General features: G+C 47.2%; 1 protein-coding gene across 1 annotated transcript; it reads left to right on the top strand.

The window, feature by feature from the left end:
- The first annotated feature begins 608 nt into the window (after positions 1 to 608).
- HTR5A (5-hydroxytryptamine receptor 5A) lies at positions 609 to 14398 on the top strand. The gene is made up of 2 exons (XM_039230776.1): positions 609 to 1352; positions 12796 to 14398. The coding sequence occupies exons 1-2, from the start codon at positions 609 to 611 to the stop codon at positions 13126 to 13128; spliced, it is 1077 nt and encodes a 358-aa protein (XP_039086707.1). The 3' UTR covers positions 13129 to 14398.
- Positions 14399 to 21973: the final 7575 nt, after the last annotated feature.

The raw sequence follows: 21973 nt of genomic DNA on the forward strand, positions 1-21973 counted from the left end.
ACCACGGACAGCGCCCGCGCGCGCGGGAGGCGCGCAGAGGCGCCGCGTCAGCTGACGCCGACGCAGGCTGGGTCCCCACTGTGATAAGGTAGATCCGTGTTCCGCGCCCCGAAGCCGCAGCCCCAGACGGGGAGGGGCTTGGGGACGGGGCGAGGCCGGAGGAGGGAGGGGAGAGCAGAAGGCAGGTCCCGGCTTGGCTTCCCTGGCCCGGAGCTGAGGCTGCAGCCGCTGCCTGGAGAGAGCCCTGCCCTGACGCACCGGCACCCTCTCCGGCACCCGCACGCGCGGGGGCGCCCGGCCCCCCGCCCCCCGCCCCCTGAGATGCCCAGCTCGGGGCCGCCAGACTGCTGTCTCTGCCCGGGTGAAAGCCTGGGCGTGTGACAGCTTAGGCGGCCGCGGCTGCGAGACGCAGCCCAGCGCCCCCTCTCCGCCACACCGTCTCCCACGTAGGCTCGCCGGCAGGGGGTTGGGGCCACTTTCGTGGACAATCCAGAGACCCTGCCACCAGCCACGGCTGCAAACACCCGGGGTGGCTCCGGGCGCCGTGGCCACCGTCCTTCCTGAAGCCCCCTTCTGCGCACGCCCTGGGCGGGCCTCCTGACCCAGAGATGGATTCGCCCCTGAACCTAACCCACTCTTCCCTCTCCACCCCCGCCCCTGGGGAGACCAACCACAGCAGCCTGGGCGCCTCCGAAGACTCGCGCCCCAGCGCCCTCCTCTCCGTCTTCGGCGTGCTGGTTCTGACCTTGCTGGGCTTCCTGGTGGCGGCAACGTTCTCCTGGAACCTGCTGGTGCTGGCCACCATTCTCCGTGTGCGCACCTTCCATCGCGTTCCGCACAACTTGGTGGCGTCCATGGCCATCTCGGACGTGCTGGTGGCCGCTCTGGTCATGCCCCTGAGCCTGGTGCACGAGCTGTCCGGGCGGCGCTGGCAGCTGGGCAGGCGGCTGTGCCAGCTGTGGATCGCCTGCGACGTGCTCTGCTGCACGGCCAGCATCTGGAACGTGACGGCCATCGCGCTGGACCGCTACTGGTCCATCACCCGCCACCTGGGCTACACCCTGCGCACCCGCAGGCGCGTCTCCAACGTCATGATCGTGCTCACCTGGGCGCTGTCGGCCGTGATCTCCCTGGCGCCGCTGCTCTTCGGCTGGGGGGAGACCTACTCCGAGGACAGCGAGGAGTGCCAGGTGAGCCGCGAGCCCTGCTACACCGTGTTCTCCACCGTGGGCGCCTTCTACCTGCCGCTCTGCGTCGTGCTCTTCGTGTACTGGAAGATCTACAAGGCGGCCAGGTTCCGCGTGGGCCCCAGGGAGACCAGCAGCGCCTCGCCCATAGCGGAGGCTGCCGAGGTGGGTGTCTTGGACGCTTGCAAATACTTCACTGGCACTCGGACGGGCGTTATCGCCAGCGCGCCGAGCTGAAAGTTTGTAGGAAGTGAGCTTTTGAGTTTTCTTTCGGGGGGAGGGGTGGGGGAAGAGGGGAAGGGGTAGACTGGGGGAGCTGAAGAAAGCCCCAGAGGCTGATTTTGCTCCAACGTGCTCAGTATCACAGAGCTAAAATGGCCTTTAGCATCTCTGATGGATTTTTTTCCCCCATATGTGAAATGAGGGGTTTGGACTACATCCTTCCACAGGGTCCCATTTGGCTCTAAAATTCTGTGACTCTATCACACCCTTCAGGAGGTCTCAAGAAGTAGGTGTCTGGGGCTATTTTACTAGACAACCTTGCAGCTTCCTGGCCTTGGAGTGAGCTGTTTGATGAGGAAGGAAGGGACAGATGGTAAGGTGCCTTAGCAGAAAGATTGTCAAACATCGGGCAAAGCAAATTCATGTTTCAACCCAGTCTGCTTTTTTCTTTGCAGATTAAAACAACTAGCTTTGCAAAATATAGTGTCTCCTGGATTAGTATCCGGGATTCTGCAGCATCCTCTTCCCCTGGTGGGAGATTAAAGATCTTCGCCTGTCTCAGAGCCTGCGTCTGTTATGCGCCATCACTGCCCGTGGTGCTGCTTTCTGGGTCTAGCCCCAGCCCTGGCAGGCTCCTGTGTGCAGCTGAGGGCCACCTGTTTGCCTTCCCAGACAAGCTATGGGGGGGGGGGGGAGAATAAAAATCTAAGGCAGACAATTCCCCAGCTCTTTACAAGCGGCATTTTCTGTAGGACAATCACTACAGCAACAGTGAGGGTTTTCTTCTAGTTCCCTCTCCACCACACTTTCCTGTTTCTTATTAACTCTTAGTAATCTGACCCTGATTTCGATTCAGGAAATATATGACAACTGAACCCATTGGATGTGGGGATTGCCCCTCCCCACCCCCGACCAACTCCTTGCCAAGGTGATCTCTTGAGCCTAATTCACCTATTTAAGTGAGGTTGGAAATCTACACAGCCCCGTTTTCTGTCATGGGCTCTAGACAACAACATAAATTCAATTAAGCACGTCAAGCTATAGAGATGGTGGTGGGAGTGAAACAATGAACAAGACATCATCTGTGCCCATGAAAGTTCCCTCCAGTGAGGGAGATAGACACCTGCTGTGGGCGCTGTAATATGATTGTGTTTTCCTGATCAGTAGCTAATTCCAACAATAACCAGTCAATCAAGCTTAGAGGGACCAGAGGTGTAGGTAATGGAGGAGAGAGTGCAGCATTCTGGAAGAAAGAAGGAAAAGAGGGTCAGAGGCTGCCTGTCCTTTTATCTAGAACCAAGGTATCAACCAGGGGTGATTTGCCCCTCTAGGGACCATTTGGAATGTCTGGAGACATTTCTGATTATCAAAGTTTGGGGGAGAGTTCTAACAGCATCTGGTATGTAGAGGCAAGGGATGGGTGGGGCTAAACATTGTACAGTGGACAGGACAGCCCCCACAAAAAATAATTCAGGCCAAAATGACAATAGTGCCAAATTTGGGAAACCCTGACCTATTAGATTTCTAAACTGAACAAGGAGTGCTGTTGGCTAAGAGTGCTCACAGCACCAAACTGTCTCGAACTTCCATGTGTGTAAGAATCCCCCCCCACCCCCCGCCAAGCCCAGGTCAGGAACAAGAGGACTGATCACCTTCCAGGGTCCTCCTTACATGGATGCTCTTCTGCAGGATGCTTATCCAGGTAAACGGTTTACAATCAGTACCAAATACAGCTTTAAAAGGAGAGCAGTCACAGTATTTCTTGTGAAGCTTACTGCAAAGCGATGCAGGCTTTCGCTGCTCTGCTCTGGAGACAGCAAAAACAAAGCATTGTGACATCTTTGTGCTTTCCTTTATACAATTGTCTGCACTATTTCATTCTCTTTCTTTGCCAGATAACTTTAAAAAAATGATTTGTCTTGGCTTCGCAAGACCTCCAAATGATCCAGGGTTCCACATACAATATGAGACTGTCTCTGTCCTCATGTTACTGTGAAGGGTTAATTACAAACCAGGTCTCCTGATTTCTCCATGGTAGCAGGTGCCGAAATTTCTAAATACAGTTCTACCACCAACAGGCTGTGTTACCCAGGGAAACATAATACTTCTTCCTTCTTTATCTGCTGAGTTTTCTCTAAAGACATTACTGAGAACCTAACCTATGTCAGACATTGAGATGGGACTTGGCAACACGAGAGATGGGCTTTGCCCTTGAAAAAGGATGAAAAAAAAAACACTACCAAAGATCTGGCATAAAAAGGTAGTGCTGAATTTATTATTTACTAGAGTATGGCAGAACCATGCTGGCCAGGCACCAATCTCTCTGAACAGAGAGGAATGCTGATCTTAAATAGCATTTTTAGGAAGCGTGGAGTTCAGACAATGGGAGACTTTGAGGGGTGTAGGTGGGTTGACATCATCTGTATGAGTCGTAAATTTGTTGATTGGTTGACATCCCAATAGGGGATTACTGGAGAGAACCCAACCCAGGTTGACCTGGGACTGAGACTACTGGGTTGGCTTGCAAAACAAGCCCATTGAGTTAACTTGCCCTTGATCGATAGACCAAGTTTAAGACTGGCTCTAAGCTATAGAACATACAGTCTTGTCCTAAGTTTGTGGGAACATTTAGTTCTCTGGCTCCCACTCTTGGTCCAAAGCTTTGAGAGAGACCATCAAGGATTAACCAGATATTGACCACTGTTGTTGATTCTCCTGGAAGATGAAGTTTCATCTGTGGAGATCTGGTGCCCAGTTTGTATATCAATCAACAATTTTCAATCATTTCTCAGGACAGGGCAGTGCAGAAGCATTTAAGCTTTGGATACCGAACATTGACCAACTCTGAGGCAGACAAGTAGAAGTGTTATGAGAAGGGACTGGAAGATCTCCCAAGTCACGACCCAAGATTTTCTAGTCCTGATCAAAGCCAGTCCCAAAGATTCCCTGTGTCTGCCTAAGACCATTAGTTTGCCTTTTCTTTTAGTTTAAAAATAGTTTTTATCTCACCTATAGTGTTAATCCAGGTACAATATGAAGTCTTACTTAGCGTTAGTGAGTAGACTCTCCTCCCTGGCTGTCCAAAAGCAAATCTGGAGTGATTTTATTAGTTAGTTCTTTTTGGGTTAAGATATTTAAACTGCTTTTTTGTGCCCCCAGAGCTTAGACTGTACAATTTACTGTGTCAGCCAATGTACACATTACTGTGCCAACCATTTTTTTTAAATGAAAACTTCAAGTTGTCTGATTCTTAAGGATGAGGTCAGTATTCTCAGAGCTGTCAGCACAGAGCCCAACGTGGGGCTCGAACCCACAGACTGTGAGATTATGACCTGAGCCGAAGTCGGACGCTTAGCCAACTGAGCCACTCAGGTGCCCCAACCAATCTTGTTTCTTGATTGACATGAAGAAGCATGAGTTCAGCATGGGATAAAGAGCCCAGAGGTGTACAAGAGATGAGATCAACTTCAGTGAAGCTGTAGGTATATTGTCAGACAGTCTTCTTCATGTGCTCATCTGCTTGGTCAAGCTTCTTGATTAGCAGCCAACGCCTACCCTTCTACTTCTGGTCATTCTCTGCAGCTAATGTTGAGCTCATCCTCCCTGAGTCCTAACACTGCAGTTTAGGATTATTTCAGGTAGAATTAAGTCACCGGCTGAGTAATTCACATTTGTTGTTCATTTCTCAAGAATGCCTGAAGAAGGTGTTTCTATAGCTAGTTAAAGAAGTGAATTATCTGGAAAGTGTACCAGTTATTAGTTTATAGACCTTCTCTTCTATTATTTTAGCAATTTTATATGTGCTAGAAATGGCCACAATTGAGTTGTTGAACATTTGGCCTCTGATAAGAAATTGTATTTTATGAGAAAGACTGAACTTATTATATATCAAATTGACTATTGTGCATTATTTATATTTTCAGTATAACACCCATCAACAAAGAATAGTAATTGTAATTTCCAATTAGAGTGAAAAAATTCTGCCTGGGGCAAGGACACTTCTTCAGTTACAGAAACACAATCATGAGACTTACTTTCATTGGCTAAGGATTATACGGTTGATGGATTATTAGTGTTAAACCAATGGGTGGTAATAGGAGAAAAAGAAAGTGACAATGAATCATAATCAACTTGTAGAAAATGTGGGTGGTTTTGGTTAGCATTGGGGATTGACTATGTATAGTAACAAGATTAAAGGCTTAATATAAGGTCTGAAGATGTGGTGACTAATTTAGTGATGTAATTTCTCTGAAGCGAAGGGCAAAAAGTTCTCTGAACTAAGGGGTGGGTTTCAACATACAACAATTCTTTGGTAGGCAACATGTTGTTGATTCATCCACCTAGAACATGGCACAGTGTTATTACATTTATACAAAAAGGCAGATTAATGATAAGCTAGGAAGAATCAATCTGGACTTGATGCATTCTATTCCAATTAATCTTTCTCTCTGTTGTGTCTTTTGTCCACAAGGATTCTAGATCCATTGCCATTTTGTTTAATAATGTCTGGAATTACACAGTGTGTAGGTATTTTCGTGTGTAGATCAGCTATAATCTGATAACATACAAGCCCTGAGGCATGTTTCATCTGGAAGCAGATCTTACGTATTAAATTTGTAGACGTGTTATAGAGACCAAAGAGCCATTCTTCTGATAATGATCCTAAAACACCAGTTTTGAGTTGGTACACAAAATTATTAAACATTCTCATTGCTTGAATTTCTCTAATGAAGATTACTCTCCCTCAAGCCTTTAGAAATTTACTATATAGCCACAAGTGTGTCTTTCATTATCTTCTTTCACCATCTGGTATAACTGATCATCTTTTAAAGAAAATGTTCTCTTTTCTTTCTTTTCTCTTAACTTATTTCAAGTCAATTTGCTGCTTCCTTTTTCAGACAACTGTAAAATTTTAGGCTGAAGGATCTGTTGTTCTATAATTCTGAGGATAATGGTAGTTATGGTGATACCCGTATAAACAAGAAAACTGTATTGTTGTGCATCTGTAATTACAGACAACTCCCCTTGGAAGTTAGAAGGGTAGGCATTTGTTGAGTGGTAAGGTCTTCCATGGAGGGACTTCAGTGGACAGATTTTACATAATAGTCATTTTGATTTTTAGCCAGTATGGAACACTGATTCTTTCAGAGATTTTTCTGTTGGCAATACTCAACAAGGGTCCTTGTCTGGACTCCCAAACCTTTGAAAACAGAGGTCCTTCGGGATGTTTCATCTAGAGAACCATCTCTTGTACTGCTTTCTAGCTAATTTATTTTCTAAGGATATCTGGAAATGTCTAGTCCCTTAATGGATATTTTCTAAATTGGTAATTTCACATTTCAATGTATTTTTTATTATTCAATTCCCTAATTCAAGTTTGAACCCATTTATAGAAAGATAGGGCAAGACCCTAACTTCAGCTGCTGGGTTTATGCCAGAATACTGCTTGAACATTTCTGTAAGTCTATTTTCTATCTTTATTTAGTTTACAATGTGGAACATCTACTCAATCTTTCCTTAAAAGAAGGGCTTTTGATTTTTACATTTTATATTTGTATTTTTATATATTTTTATATTTAAAATTTTCACAGCTGGATTATATAGCTCCTCTCTTTTCTATCCTTCTACTTTTAAGGGTCTGTTTTTCCCCATCTGAGGGGACTTCAATTAACTTCACTTGCTGGTACAGACTTGTAGTCTAAGACAATAAGAATTTTGTTCAAGACTCTCAAAAAGTTCCAAATTCCATAAAATTTTTATTTTTACTTTCTCTCTGAAGTTTAGGAAAATTCTAAATTATAATTCTTAACTTGAGGCCAGGGCTTTAATGGAAATTCTATATACTTGACTTCCTATCTGGCAATTTTACTGTGTGGCTTTGATATTTCCGAGAAAACCCTGAAGAAAGGACAGTTCGTTTAGGATGTCAGGCGCAACTAGGTAGAAATATACAAGACCTAGATGTGCAAAGCAGATGAGTGTGGGGATGTTACAAGAGCTTTAAGACTATTTAGAGTTAAGATTTTGTTTAAGGCCTTAGCATACCAATTAAATAAAGGAGCTGTTTACTGTTTGTTTTTTTTCCCCCCTAATTTTCTAGGGCTCTTATTTGGGTTAATTTATCGATTTTGACTTCTCAGAAGTTCCTTATCAAGCAAAATTTTTCAAAAAGGCATTTGTTGAGAAAAGCACAAGATTTTGGATTATAGAGCAGATTAAAATAGGAAGTCAAAGTTCCTAAAGGAGAAGGTTGAGCCCTTGACCTAGATAGACCATGCTACCCAAGAAAACCTCTGTGGTTGGCCAACAGTTAGTGCCGGTGAATAGCACCCAAGGATCTCTGACCAGATGCTAGCAAGGGGCCATACAATCACCAACCCAACAATCATTGAGCAGGATTACCAACTAAACAAAGTGACATTCTTTCACAAATTGAGAGGACAGAGAACGTCCTTAAATTTTGTAAAGGACCAAACACAAAGTTTGATCAATTGCTTTTCCACAAATTGGTGTTAAGTTTATCAGTCCTCAAAATATTAGCCTTCAGGTCTAGCTTGGAACGGATTAGAAGCTTATCAGGCCAATGCCATACAGAACAGTCTTTTTTATATTTTTATATTCAACTGAGATAAAGGCTCTCCAGAAAAAACAAACAAAACCACCGTATGAAACCAGACTTTGCACATATAGACAAATAATAGCAAAAGCGGAGCAAGTAGTAGTATAATAAGTACATTAATGGCATAAACACATTTGCCAAATGGCACACCTCTAGGACAAGAGATATAATTGGTTTACACAAAGATCTAAGTCAATTACCAAATAGTATACATCCCAATCAAAGACGTAAGCCTAAACACCTTAACCAAAGACACTTTTGGTTACAAGTCCTAGATAACAAAATTCAGAGAGCAAGAAGAGCCCATTGGGGCTGGTTGGAGCTGTTGAGACGATCACAACTGGCTACAGATTCTGAGTGCAACTGGACTCTGAGGTCCAGTGAACACATCTGTCACCTGTGGTCCAAGCATCCTGTGGAGGGTCTTCAAAATGATCTCAGTGGACTCTGTAGAACTGTCCAAGGATCATACAACCACCACATAGTGTCTGAAATAGAAATAAAAGCCAAACATACTGCTTCCTACAGTGAGAGAAAACCATACTTGCCAAACACCATTATCTGGAGCAGAGCAGAATGCCGACTGGGGACAGCATGGAGTTCAGGGACTGGACAGCAGTGAACTGACATCCCCATAAGGTGAGGTTACTCAGTGAGATTGCTGTCAATTGATTGGTGCTCAGAGGAGCATTTATCAGGGTGAGTCCTATCCTAATCGGCTGATGTTCAGAAGTGAGGGCAGCCATGGTTTGCAAGTGTGTATTAACAGAGCTGGATTGTCCCTGGTCAATGTTTAAACAACAAGATTCCTTGTTGCCATAGCTACAGAACAATCAATCTTCCTAAGTTTGTTGGGAAGCCTGAGGGATGTTTTCACCCTCCCCTGTGTAGAGGCCCCCCTTAATGTGTAAGATCATTTCTAGCTTGAGCATCTCGGTTCATCTGTCCCTCTTCCATGCTGATAGTGGGCTGATCTAACCTCCAAATCACCCAAAACCACTTCTAAGGTAACAATCTTCATCCCTGAGTTTCAGTACCTGGTGTTGATGGTAATCTCTTCATTATGTGTGATATTAACAGGAAAGTAAATCTGAATGGTTAGAGGAAATTAAAGAAATGTACTGGGTTTATGATTAGCCAGTAAATCATTATTTAGTACATAACCATTTCCGAAAAATGAGAATTCTGACACATAAGTACATGTTCCCCAAGGAACGTGTTTATTTGGACAGATGAGGCTAATTGTTCACTGAGAAAAATGTTATATGTGTATCCTAAATTGTGAGATGTGTGCTCTAAATGAAATAGCACTACAAAGATGATTAAGAAAAATCTAATTTGGCTTAAATGTCCACTTTTTTTTTTTACCCTACTACTTCTTTTTCTGTGAAAGTACTAAAGAGCATGCTGAGTAATTGATAGAATAATTAATAGAGTTCTATTCCTCAGACTCAATTAGGTGCCTTATTGTAATCATTGATTAGCAGGGAGCAAAGAGCTAAGGAGTTCCTGAGTCAGAAAGCCACAGGGTGAGCAACACAAAAACCATGAGGTACTAAAAACCCTAAAACTTCCCCAACATCAAAGATCCTCCTCCCAGCGGAGCCTCTGCTGACCTAGAAGAGCCATTTTAAATCCATGACCTTCTTCCTTCTGTCAGGTGAGTTGGTGCTGAATGTTGCATGAAGAGAGGCCCAGCAAAATGACCAACATTCACATCGAGGTCCTAGAAAATGTGCTTCTCTGAGACATGTGGGATTCTAGGACTAACTTCTAAATAATTCCTAACTCACAGAAAGCCATAAAAAGATAGTATTCAGAAAAAATATTTAATTTGAATTTAAAGTAGAACCCTAAGCGGTTCCCATGGAACATAAAAAGGAAGGTTAAAACAGGACCCTTGAGTCTGTTTGGAAGGCCCTGTGGACGTGGGCTTGTCACTGATGTACTACCAGCTCAGTGACAAAGGAACATGCACGTAACCCCTGTGAGGGAGCATTTAGCTGAAACCCCCTATTGACACGGGAAAAGTCACCCTGAAGACAAACTTAGAAATAAACCACCTGGGTTACCTTTAAGAATGTGCTTCCCTCCACATTAGAACCATTACACAGCAGACGATTATTGAGGATCCAACGAAGGTATGGTTTTTTTGTTGTTGTTGCTGTTTTATTTTTTTAATGTTTTATTTAAATTTGAAAGCAAGAGAAACAGCATTAGCAGGGACGGGCAGAGAGAGAGAGAGGGAGATACAGAATCTGAAGCAGGTTCTAGGCTCTGAGCTGTCAGCACAGAGCCTGATGTGGGGCTCGAACTCACAGACCACAAGATCATGACCTGAGCCAAAGTCAGATGCTTAACCGACTGAGCCATTCAGGCGCCCCTGAATGTACGTTTTATGTGGGAACAGCTCATCCTTGGCAAGAGCCTGGGTGAACTAGAAGAACACAAGGTTTTGTAGTACGACTGCCACATGCCCCTAAAGCAGGCCCGCACGTAGGACACTTTACCTTCCTGTACAGGGACCGTGACTCAAGTGATGGGCTTCCATAGAACTCTTATAACACTCAGCTCCCTTTCCCAAGACGAGTTTCTATAGAAATAGTCAAATCCTACACTTTTTTTAGATGTTTTATTTATTTCTAGGAGAGAGAGAGACAGCGTGAGCAGGGGAGGGTCAGAGAGAGAGGGAGTCACAGACTGAAACAGGCTCCAGGCTCTGAGCTGGCAGTCAGCACAGAGCCCGACGCGGGGCTCGAACCCACGAACCGCGAGATCATGACCTAAGCGAAAGTCGGACGCTCAACCAACTAAGCCACCCAGGCGCCCCAGTCAAATCCTACACTTAAACGTGGGTCATACACCTGGAAAAGCAACCACTGTGATCCCATCTCTCAGACGAATGATGAGCTACTGTGCTCTGTCCGGATGTGGCAGCCCCTAGGGGTGTAGGACTGGATCTGAGCGTACGGACGGGCAAAGTCTCCAAAGAGGCAGATGTTCTCCATGTCCACCATTCAGAAAGATGGCTCCCCAGAACGGAAATCTTGTAACTTTTTCCATAATGGAATAGGAAACTCCTACAGACATAATGTGCAACATGGCGGAGGGGGGGGTATATCTCATCCTTACAGAAGGTTGACCTTCCATTGGTAGTTTCACTGTGGGGCTCACTGTGTCTTGCAACTGGAATTTGAGTATACAAAGGACTAAGCGTGGGCTCTGGAGTCAGTCTGACAAAGCTAATGGTCACAGGGAAGGCAGACAGGGCGTGAGATGGGAAGGTTGGTCGGTTCCGCAAAGGGTCCCATGTCTCAAAAGCCAGAATATCTGGTAGTATGTTGCTGTACTTATTTCTACTGTCAAAGCAGAGCCTTTGACAAAGTCTAGTTTCCTCTTTTATATCAGTTGTGCTATAGAGAAGTAAGGGGTGGTCACAGGGCAGTCACAACCCTGAGTGGCCAGTGTTACCACTGAAAAAGTACGGAGAGGGAGGAGAATTTTTAGGGGTTTTAAAGTCAGGACCAGAATGCTCCTTCAATTGCCACCCTTGGAAAAGGGGTAAAAATAGCCTCCTTGATGTCATTTTGGGTTTGAGTTTTATTAAGAAATTGGTAGGTTTCTCCATTTGTGCTGAAAAATAAAGCTAAATATTGCGTTGCATTTCCATAAATGAATTCCCTGCAATGCACTACCAGATATGCACTAATAATGTATGAAAGGTTACCGTGGCCTCATCTTGGGGTGAGATTGGGGTATAGAAAGAGGTTTTCCCTTCTCACTTTACGTCTGTCTTTAAGGGTTGCAGTGTTGTGGACTATTCCAATATTTATGATTTTCTTTTTGATTGTACAATACTTGGTGTTTCACTGCAAGTTATTTATATATATATATTATATAACAAGAAGGCTATCGTGCAAATTTGAGAATTCATATGGCAAGTGATATTACCTTAACTGTAGTGTTTCTATTTATACCTTAGTTATTCTGTATGACAGATAAACTGATTCCTTTTGACTCCAATTTGTAGATGTAGCCATAAACTAGTCAAGAGGGCTAGGTTAACAAGAATGACCCTCTGACCTAGTCCTTTGCCTAAAAGTTTGTGTGCGATTGAGAGAGAGCTATGGGATCTTCCTTTTCAAATGCACTGGGGTCACAGAATGCTGGGGTTGAGGAGAGTGATATCTAACATCCCTGTAGTCTCACCCACCAGGGAATGAAAGTCTGCTTTCCATGAAGCCCTGAGGGAGGTAAGTGTCCTGGTGAGCGAACTGTCCCAAACGGTCATGGGAAACTGACACCAGAAGAAGAGTTCTAGAAAATTCCTTGAGGGCGGATTGACACGAACACAGAAAGTTATGAAGATTTTAGAACACGAGGCTTTAATTGTACCAGGGTTGGATAAGGATTCAGCACGCTTTTGATTACTCGTGTACCTTGGTCACTAAATTACATGTAATGCCTGTGTGACTGGTTTATTTCAGTTTTTCCTCGTTGAAGAGGCAGCACTAGGGAATTCACCTTCATCATATTTATTATGAATGCTCCCATTTTCCCGCCACTTCTCAGATGTAAGCAAACACCAGCTCTGTCGCCATGGTTTCACAGCTGAGGGTGGGCTCCCCAGGCAGCCAGTGTCCCACACCCGGCAATCAAGGGCTTCCTCTTCAAGTAGATGCGCAGGACCCATCTGGCGTCAGCCTACGCACGCCTGGCAGGCATAAGAAGGTGGCTCTTCATGAAGGTTCGCCTTATCTTTTCCAGGCAAAGGCCTCTACTCAGCAGCCTCAGATGGTGTTCACGGTCCGCCACACCACCGTCACCTTCCAGACAGAAGGGGACACGTGGAGGGAACAGAAAGAGCAGAAAGCTGCCCTGATGGTGGGCATTCTCATCGGGGTGTTTGCGCTCTGCTGGATCCCCTTCTTCACCACGGAGCTCATCAGCCCCCTGTGCTCCTGCGACATCCCCGCCATCTGGAAGAGCATCTTCCTTTGGCTTGGCTACTCCAACTCCTTCTTTAACCCCCTGATCTATACAGCTTTCAACAAGAACTACAACAGCGCCTTCAAGAACTTCTTTTCTAAGCAACACTGAGCATGAGGCCCGGGGATGGGAAGGAGCGATCCTGTAACCCAATTCTACCTACTTCCCCATAAATACCCAGCGCCACATGGAAGAGGCAAGTCCTTGGAGTTCTCTGGGGTCGTCTTCGGCACTAGCCCTCATTTCCACGCTCCTAGGCAGGAATGTGGGTCATCACAGGCAGTTTTGGTGACCTTATTGACCTAACTTACCTGTTATTGCTCACTCTGCACCTCCCAGCCATGGACTTTTCCCATGAAGTGCCCTTTCCTCCCCCAAATCCACTCCAGTGCGGACATCGTCCTTGCCCCGGAGAAGTCAAACAAAGCAGATGAGAGGGAGGAAATGAAGCAACACGGACAGGTTGAGAATGGATAGGAAATGATGAATTAAAAGTCATTTTGGGCACATCTGAAGGGTAGGAAATCATAATTCCAAGTTTGGTGGAATAGTCCTTATTTTGAACATTCCATTCTATGCTCCTAGTAAGGATACCCTAGTACTTATCATGTACATCCCAGTGTCTGGTCATAAAATATTATCTCTGAACATATTAAAGTATATAGCCACAGCTGCAAGATGAGTGAATATTGGCTTTAAGGCTTTGTTTGTGGTAACAATGTGTGTGTGCACACACACACATACACACACACAGCTCTGGAGGAGGTGAATGTTCCATTTGGCCGGTTTATTCTAAAATTCAACCCATCAATTTGGAACAGGAGCTAGAAGTCAAAACAAATATCTCCCAGCATTCTGAGGCAACTGTACACAAACGATAGAAAAATCGACTGGTTCTGCAAAATCTGTCAAATGTGCTTCTTTTTTATGGGTTTTACTTGTATAGAGTTTATTCAGATGTTGCAGAACAAGGACCTTTATCCTGGGATCATGGGGTTAGAGGATACTGGTCATCACGAAGTTGGTGGCTTCTTATAGCTTCATAACCACGGACTGTGAAGGCGCATTCACCAAACACATACACTTTAAAGGGACAGTTGGTTAATTTGCTATTTTTTATTGGTGTGGGAATGCCCATTATGAGGGCAACACTAGTAACTAATGAGAAAGGCAGAAATATGGTAAAATGTGGCCTCGGTCCTCTGCAGATTGACACCTCTGTATAAGTGAGTCGAGACAATTAAGTGATGATGCAGTGTTTCTAGGATCATATAGAGCCTAGGCCATTATACAAAACTTCAGAAAGATCTCGGGCAATAAAACTGCCCGCGGTCCACACTGTCCCTGATTCTTCGAATGCATGAATTCAAAAACTGTATCTCATCATAATCTCTTATTATTATAATACATATATATACTCTTTTGTATATAATAAATTATCTTAAAAATAGGAAATTTGTGTGAATTTGCGGTCTTGATTGGAAGTTTAGTCTTGCATTTACTGCCAAGATTCTTTAATCAGAGAATGTGAGCAGACGAGGAAATGTTCCACAGCCTCTGGGCCATGACTGATGATGCTAAGTGCAGACCTCTTATCTATGCAGTGAAGCAAGGTCGTGGAAGAACTTCCTTGGAAATATTCTTAGATTTTTCTGCCTTCTGTTTATATCACTTGAAGTGCCAAGCCTACAAATATTTTGATTTCTCTTAAAGCTTTTTTTTTTTTTTTTTTTTTTTTTTTGGAGAGAGAGATGAGAGAGAGACAGGGGAAGGGGCAGAGAGAGAGAGGGTGAGAGAGAGAGAATCCTGAGCAGGCTCCACGCTGCCAGTACAGAGCCTGGTGTGCAGCTCAGACCCACAAACTGCGAGATCGTGACCTGAACTGAAACCAAGAGTCAGATGCTTAAGCGACTGAGCCCCCCAGGCGCCCAACCCACAGATATTTTAAGATATGGATTGTTCACTTCAGTTACCTCCCCCCATGATGACTTGGAACCAGAGAGGTCACCAAGTCCTATTAGATTCTAGTATCACGATAAGGGAAGTGCTTCCAAAATTTCATTAATATCTTGTAACAGAGAAGGCAACGCCCAGACAAGGGGAGCCCAGAGATGGGACATCAGAATCAAGGGCTGGGGCACCTGGGGGGCTCAGTCTGTTGAGCGTCCAACTTCGGCTCAAGTCATGATCTCACAGTTCGTGGGTTCAAGCCCTGTGTTGGGCTCTGTGCTGACAGCTCAGAGCCTGGAACCTGCTTCAGATTCTGTGTGTGTGTCTCTCTCTTCACCGCCTCCCCTGCTCATGCTCTGTCTCTCTGTATCTTTTAAAGATAAATAAACATTAAAATTTTTAATATGATAGAAAACAAGAGTTTGGAGATGACCCTGTGTGTGTGTGTGCATGTCTGCATGTGTGTGCATGCTTGCATGCTCATGTAATTTACCGAGAGTGTACAAGGCTATAAAATGTAACAGCTAGCCAGAGGGCCCTAGGCTCTGAGTGTAAAACCAGTCAGTGGCAGCACACACGGCAGCTCTACGTACAGCAGAGTAGCACTGACACCGGGCACCCTGGTCGCTGACTCTGGCCACCGACGCACAGTGCTCTCCCTCCGTCAGGAGGTGTGGCTTCTCCTCTCCTCACCCACCGAGGCCTAGATTTTGTTACGCCATCTGGTAGGTATCACGTTATTGTTCTTGGAGCCCTTCGCTGTCACAGTTTTCCCAATTCTCTTAAGTACTATTTTCCCATTGAACTCTGCTGTCAGTGTGTCTGCTTCCAGACAAAATGTTGTTGGCATTTTTTATTAATATTGCACTAGGACATGGCTCCATGCCTGAGTCGGAAACCTTAGTGAAGATGATCGGCTAGGATGCCGAGACTTCCTACCCAAGAGCAAGGTTGTCCTTCTTAGACTGTAGCACCTTCCTTCCTTCCTGCGCTTTAACCAGCCTGCCTCGTCTCCGCACGCCGCAACATCAGGGCCCTCCAAGCATCAGTGAGGCCACTCATGTCTTGTAGCCTCAGGACAGAGAGTTCTGGCTACAGACACACCAACCTGCGATGAGCCCAGAATGCGGTTTGAAACAAAGGCCTCCAGACATATTTCTGCAATGAGGGTCCAACAGACCGCGTCTCTGGTTTCCTCCATCTGATGCAATTGTAGCATGCCCAATTATGTTACTGTAGAGCACGAGTACTGTTAGTTTCCTCTTGCTGTCGTAGCAAACACTACAGATGTGGTGTGTCCAAACCACACAACTGGGTCATCTTACAGTTCTGGAGGACAGAGGTCCAACGTGGCCTCGCTGGATTCAAATCACGGCGTCCAGGGCTGTTTCTTTCTGGACGCGCAAGGTGAGCATCTGTGTCCTTGACTCATTAGCCTCCAGAGGCACCTTCTTTCCTCAGCTCGTTGCCTTTCCTCCGGCTGCCGCACCAGCAACATCACATCCCTCCAGCCTTCTTCCGCCATCACATGTCCCTCTGACTCACTGCTGCCTCCCTCCTCCACTTGTAAGGATCCCTTGATTACATGCGGCCCAGACAGATAATCCAAGAGGCTCTCCCTACCTGCCAATTAGCAGCCTCTTAGCAGATCACCCAAGGGGTGCTGGCTACCACGGGGAGGCCGCCGGTGTGCACTTGGATTGTGTGCCGTGGCTCAGGTGGGCACAGTCGTGGACAGGACACATGCCCCCTCAAATCTGGGACCTCTTACCACACTCACGTTTTGGACACATTTCCCAGGGGTGGTTCTGCCTTGGGCCTGGCAAACCCGTCTGGGATGGGTGGCCGACTCCTGAGGCCACTTCCAAGAAGCACTGAAGTTCCAGAGCCACACGGTCAGTTGCACAAGCAGCTGGATGTGGGATCTAACATGGGCTTAGTGGGCAGAAAGGCCAGACTGAACTCACTTAGAAATCAGCAGGGTAAGGGCCCCTGGGTGGCTCAATTGGTTAAGCGACTTCGGCTCAGGTCATGATCTCATGGTTTGTGAGTTTGAGCCCCGGATCGGACTCTGTGCTGACAGCGTGGAGCCTGCTTGGGATTCTCTTCTTCTCCTGTCTCTCTCCCCCTCCCCCACTTGTACTCTCTCTCAAAAAAAAAAAAAAAAAAACTTAAAAATAAAAAAGAAAGAAAGAAATCAGCAGGCTAATTAATTCCTGATGAGGAGGTGCTGGCTGCCCTATTTCCCAGCCCTTGTGTGTGAGGGCTCAGGGCCCAAACCACCCAAAACGTGGCACCGTGCCCGCGGCTATGCAAACCAGCCATCCCTTGGGTCATGACCTCTCTGACTTGGGGGCGCCCTGGGTGCCGGGCCTGGAGTTTTCCATCATGGATCAAGGAGCCAGGGAGTGTAGGGACTTCACTCTTTGGGGCTGGTCTGAGAATCTTGACTCTGGCCTTGGGAGGTGAAGGAAGCCTCGGTGCTCCGGGAGAGTTTCCCAAACAGGCTGGGCTCAGAACGGCAGCCAGAACTTGACTTGTTTCTACAAATATAAAGACAGACGCCACACTGTCTCACCTCAAGCCAGCAGTCCGTGCTTGGCCGGGAGCCGAAGTGAAGGATATATTTAAGAGAAGTTTGATCTGACCCACGATCTGCGTGCCACGTGGGTGCGACACGGAAGGACAATCACGTGACATGTCCTCCCCAGTGGGTGGCTTTTACTCCCGGGATGGTTTCAGCGTAGACCCCACCGCACGGAAGACCAGCAGCCCAGGCGAGCGGCTTGCAAACCGAGGTAGCAATAGGAGCCTGTCACCAAGCGCCCACTCTCCAGGGGACGCTTCCTGGCAGATGCCAGACACTGCCTGGGGCGGGGGCCTCTTGGTCTTCCCCTTCCCAGAGAGCAGGACACAGAACCGTGCTGGGCCCGTGCTGGCCTCACAGACACGGGGTTGGTGCTCTGCTCCCTGCGGCCAAATCCCGGTGGGGACTTTTCCGAGACGGTGCCGTGCTGGGAGCCGCGCGTCCCCTCTGTCCGTATCCACGGTGACGGAGCTTCCTGACACATCCTGGGGGAGGGAACAGCTCGTCTGAACTGGTATTTCCCCCTGGTGTAAACCGGATGCTTTGGAAGATGATGAACATATTTCATTCACCACCTCCCACCCTAGCTCTGCCTCTGCGCTCTCGTCGGTGTGTTCAATTCGCAGGGAAATCGTTATTTCCCTCGTTGGTCCTGGGAAGACTCTGAGGCGCTTCCGAGAAAACCAGATCATCGCACCACTGTAATCACGGCCGTGGGCGCTTCGGAAGCCCCGTGGGAACGTCTAGGAGGAAAGATCGCTTTTCTGAGAGCAGAAAGGGTGCTTATCATCACAGGTACCTTCCTTTACACACCCCCGGAGGCCTGGTAACCCATCCCCATGCGCAGAGGAAGGAGAATAAAAACGGAGGCTTCAGAGCAGACCCCGCAGGCAGCCCAGTCCCTCTGACCGCGCCGCAGCGGAGAGTGCGGCCTCGGCATTGCCGTCCCGCGCAAGTGCAGCTCTCACACCGCGCCGACACCGTGGGAGTGACTCCACGAGGTTCACCCAGGCTTTTTTTTTTTTTTTTTAATATTTTTAAAAATATTTTTATTTATTTCTAAGAGAGAGAGAGACAGCGTGAGCAGGGGAGGGTCAGAGAGAGAGGGAGTCACAGACTGAAACAGGCTCCAGGCTCTGAGCTGGCAGTCAGCACAGAGCCCGACGCGGGGCTCGAACCCACGAACCGCGAGATCATGACCTAAGTGAAAGTCGGACGCTTAACCGACTAAGCCACCCAGGCGCCCCAGGTTCACCCAGGCTTTAAGGGAGGCAACCGTGTGTCCCTCCCGATGGTGGGGCGACCGTCTTCGGTCCTGGCCCGGGCAACACGAGCCAACGTCCCGGAGCCAGGCTTCTCCTGTTTCCCAGGGGACCCTGCACATGCTAGGGCAACAGTCAGCATGAGATCGAGTCGTGCTCGTGCCCAAAGCACCGGGCCTGAGAGCATTTGCTCCCAAAATGGAAGGCATCCCTGCAGGCGGAGGTTCCTGGGAGAGAATGGGGTGTGCAGGGTGTGCTCGTCTGCTGTGCGAGCGAGCACACATCCCCCATGGTCCTTTCAGAGGCTGCAGAACGAACGGGATCTGAACCGTGTTTTAAAAATCGTAGGTTCATTCTTTTTGAACCAGTCACATCTGCGCATGGATTTTTAAAACAAGATAAGCTAATCTACCCAAACAAAGTTAAGAAAAAAAAAAAAAAAAGGGTGGGGGGCACCTAGATGGCTCAGTCAATAATGCACCCGACTCTTGATTTCTGCTCAGGCCACGATCTCACTCTGAGTCCGTCGGAGCCTGGCATCCGGGCTCTGCACCGACTGTGCAGAGCCTGCTTGGCACTCTCTCTCTAGCCCTCCTCCGCTTGCTTGCTCTCTCTCTCTCATTCAAAATAAAAAATAAACCACAACAAAAAAAGATAAGCTAGCTTATAAAAAAGGTTTTAGTTTATTTTTTTAATGTTTTATTTATTTCTAGGAGAGAGAGACAGCGTGAGCAGGGGAGGGTCAGAGAGAGAGGGAGTCACAGACCAAAACAGGCTCCAGGCTCTGAGCTGGCAGTCAGCACAGAGCCCGACGCGGGGCTCGAACCCACGAGCCGCGAGATCATGACCTGAGGTGAAGTCGGACGCTTAACCGACTGAGCCACCCAGGCGCCCCATAAAAAAGGTTTTTTAAAAAAAACACCTTAATCCTGATATTTCCACAACGAATTGAAAGCTATGTTCTGCAGAGGTCACTGGAGTTGATTTCAAGGAAGAACAAACTGGAATTTCACCCAAGTGTGCCCCTTCTTCCATCTCATCTGTATCTGTGTCCTCTAGCCTATGTGAATTTTATATCCCACCCCCGCCCAAATTCATATGTTGGAAGCCTGACCCTCGTGGGTCAGGAGACAGGGCCTCTGGGGGGTGATTAGGATTAGGCGAGGTCATGACGGTGGGGTGTCCCCATCAGAAGAGACAGCAGGGAGCTTGCTCGCCCTCTCTCCGTGCTCACACTGAGCGGTCATGTGGGCACCCGTGGGGAGGGCGACCACCTGCACCCAGAGCTGAATGAGCCTGCACCTTGATCTTGAACTTCCATGCTCCAGACCTGTGAGAAAATTCATTTCTGCTGTAGAAGGTCCCCCGGTCTGTGCAATTCGTTGAGGCAGTCGGAGCCCACTCGTACACCAGCATCCCTTCCTCGGGATGAAAATTCTGGTGTAACTGATATACTTTCCTAAAGAGTACATGCACGTGCCTCATTCTCACACATCATCAGACAGACTTCTCCCTAGTCACCAAAGGTAACCATCCGCCGGGATTGGAGGTTAAGATGGTCCAGAGAAGGGATGGATTGATCCACGCAGCTTTGAATAGCTTTGAATACCAGATGTAGCAGCCGGAGTTCAAGGGCACCTGCTGGCAGATCTCCTCCTTCCGTGGGGGGTGTCAGTCTTCGATGAAGGCCGTCAGCTTTTTGGATGAGGCCCGCCTGCATCGTGGAGGTTAGTCTGCTTCGCTCCAATCCTACTGATTCACACGTTAATTGAATTTTTAAGATGCCTTCACGTCTAGAGTAATATTTGGCTAAATATTTGGGTACCGCGGCCCAACCGACATGACATTCGCCATTACAGAGGTGAGCTTTCCTGTGTCTGGCGGCGAAGCTCTGAGACCTGGTGCCCTACGGCAGTGAAGGTGCACCCTCTGACTTCTTCTCCATGATGGCCTCAGCGATGCAGTCAGTGCCTGCAACACAGCAAGCTCTCAAATATTTCCAGAGTGAAAATAGAATAGCTAAACCCCGCTTTCCTCCTGGAGAATCAAGAAGAATGGAAGCAGGGGTGGAGCGATGCGACCAAGCACGTGGTCGCTGTCTTCCAGCCTCTGTGGGATGCTCTGGAAATACTCAGCTAACATGGAAGTGACCAGGAACAGCCGTGGCGTGGCGTCTTTGCTTGGCAGCCTTTCGGACTGGCTCAGAGTGACAGAGCATGACCCAGATGGCCGTCCCAGGGACATTCTGCTACACTGTGTTTTGAGGTGACACACAGGTGCTGGTGATGAACAGATGGAGGCCACAGGTGGACACTGTATACCGAGACACAAATGGCTCAGCACACAGTCTGGAGAGGAAAGAGGGGGTCCATCCCACCTGGGTCGGGGGTCCAGGAAGGAAGCCAGATGGGCCATTCCACAGCAGACAGAGGTGAAGCCAGAGGATGCCTCCTGGGTCTGAAACCCAGCTTCGACCGGGAATGTCTTCTCCAGGAGGAGAAGGGGGGCAGTGGGCACTCATCTGACGAGCCCTCATTATTGAAAAGACTACGTAATAGAGCCGGGGGAGACACGGACATTTAAGTGAACTAAATGCCGGAAAAGACCCAGAAGAACTTGTCGTCTTCCTCTGAGGCTTCTCACACCTTGTTCCTCCCTGTTTCTCTTTCCAGACAAGATATCCAGGGGCACCTGTGGGGCTCAGTGCGTTAAGCATTCAACTTCGGCTCAGGTCATGATCTCATGGTTCATGGGTTCAAGCTCCACGTCGGGCTCTGTGCTGACAGCTCAGGGCCCAGAACCTGCTTCAGATTCTGTCTCCCTCTCTTTCTGCCCCTCCCCCGCTCATACTCTGTTTCTCTTTCTCTCAAGAATAAATTTTTAAAAACATTTAAAAAATAAATTTAAAAATTTAAACAAGATATCCAAATAGTGGTATTAACCCAGGTCCCCCATCTTGCTGCCTATAAACGTCAGTTTCCCTGGACCTTTTGAATGAATGGCCTCAGAACAAAACTGAGTTTTGACTGACTTTCCTCAACAAAAATTGGGGGTTGACAAACTTCTCCAGTAAAAATTCAGATAGTAAATATTTACGCTTGGTGGATCACACGGCCTTTATCATCACTATTAATCGGGCTGTGATGGCATGGACACA

This window comes from Hyaena hyaena, unplaced genomic scaffold (genome assembly GCF_003009895.1).
Source record: "Hyaena hyaena isolate Hyena2069 unplaced genomic scaffold, ASM300989v1 scaffold_50, whole genome shotgun sequence".
Classification (NCBI taxonomy): Eukaryota; Metazoa; Chordata; class Mammalia; order Carnivora; family Hyaenidae; genus Hyaena; species Hyaena hyaena.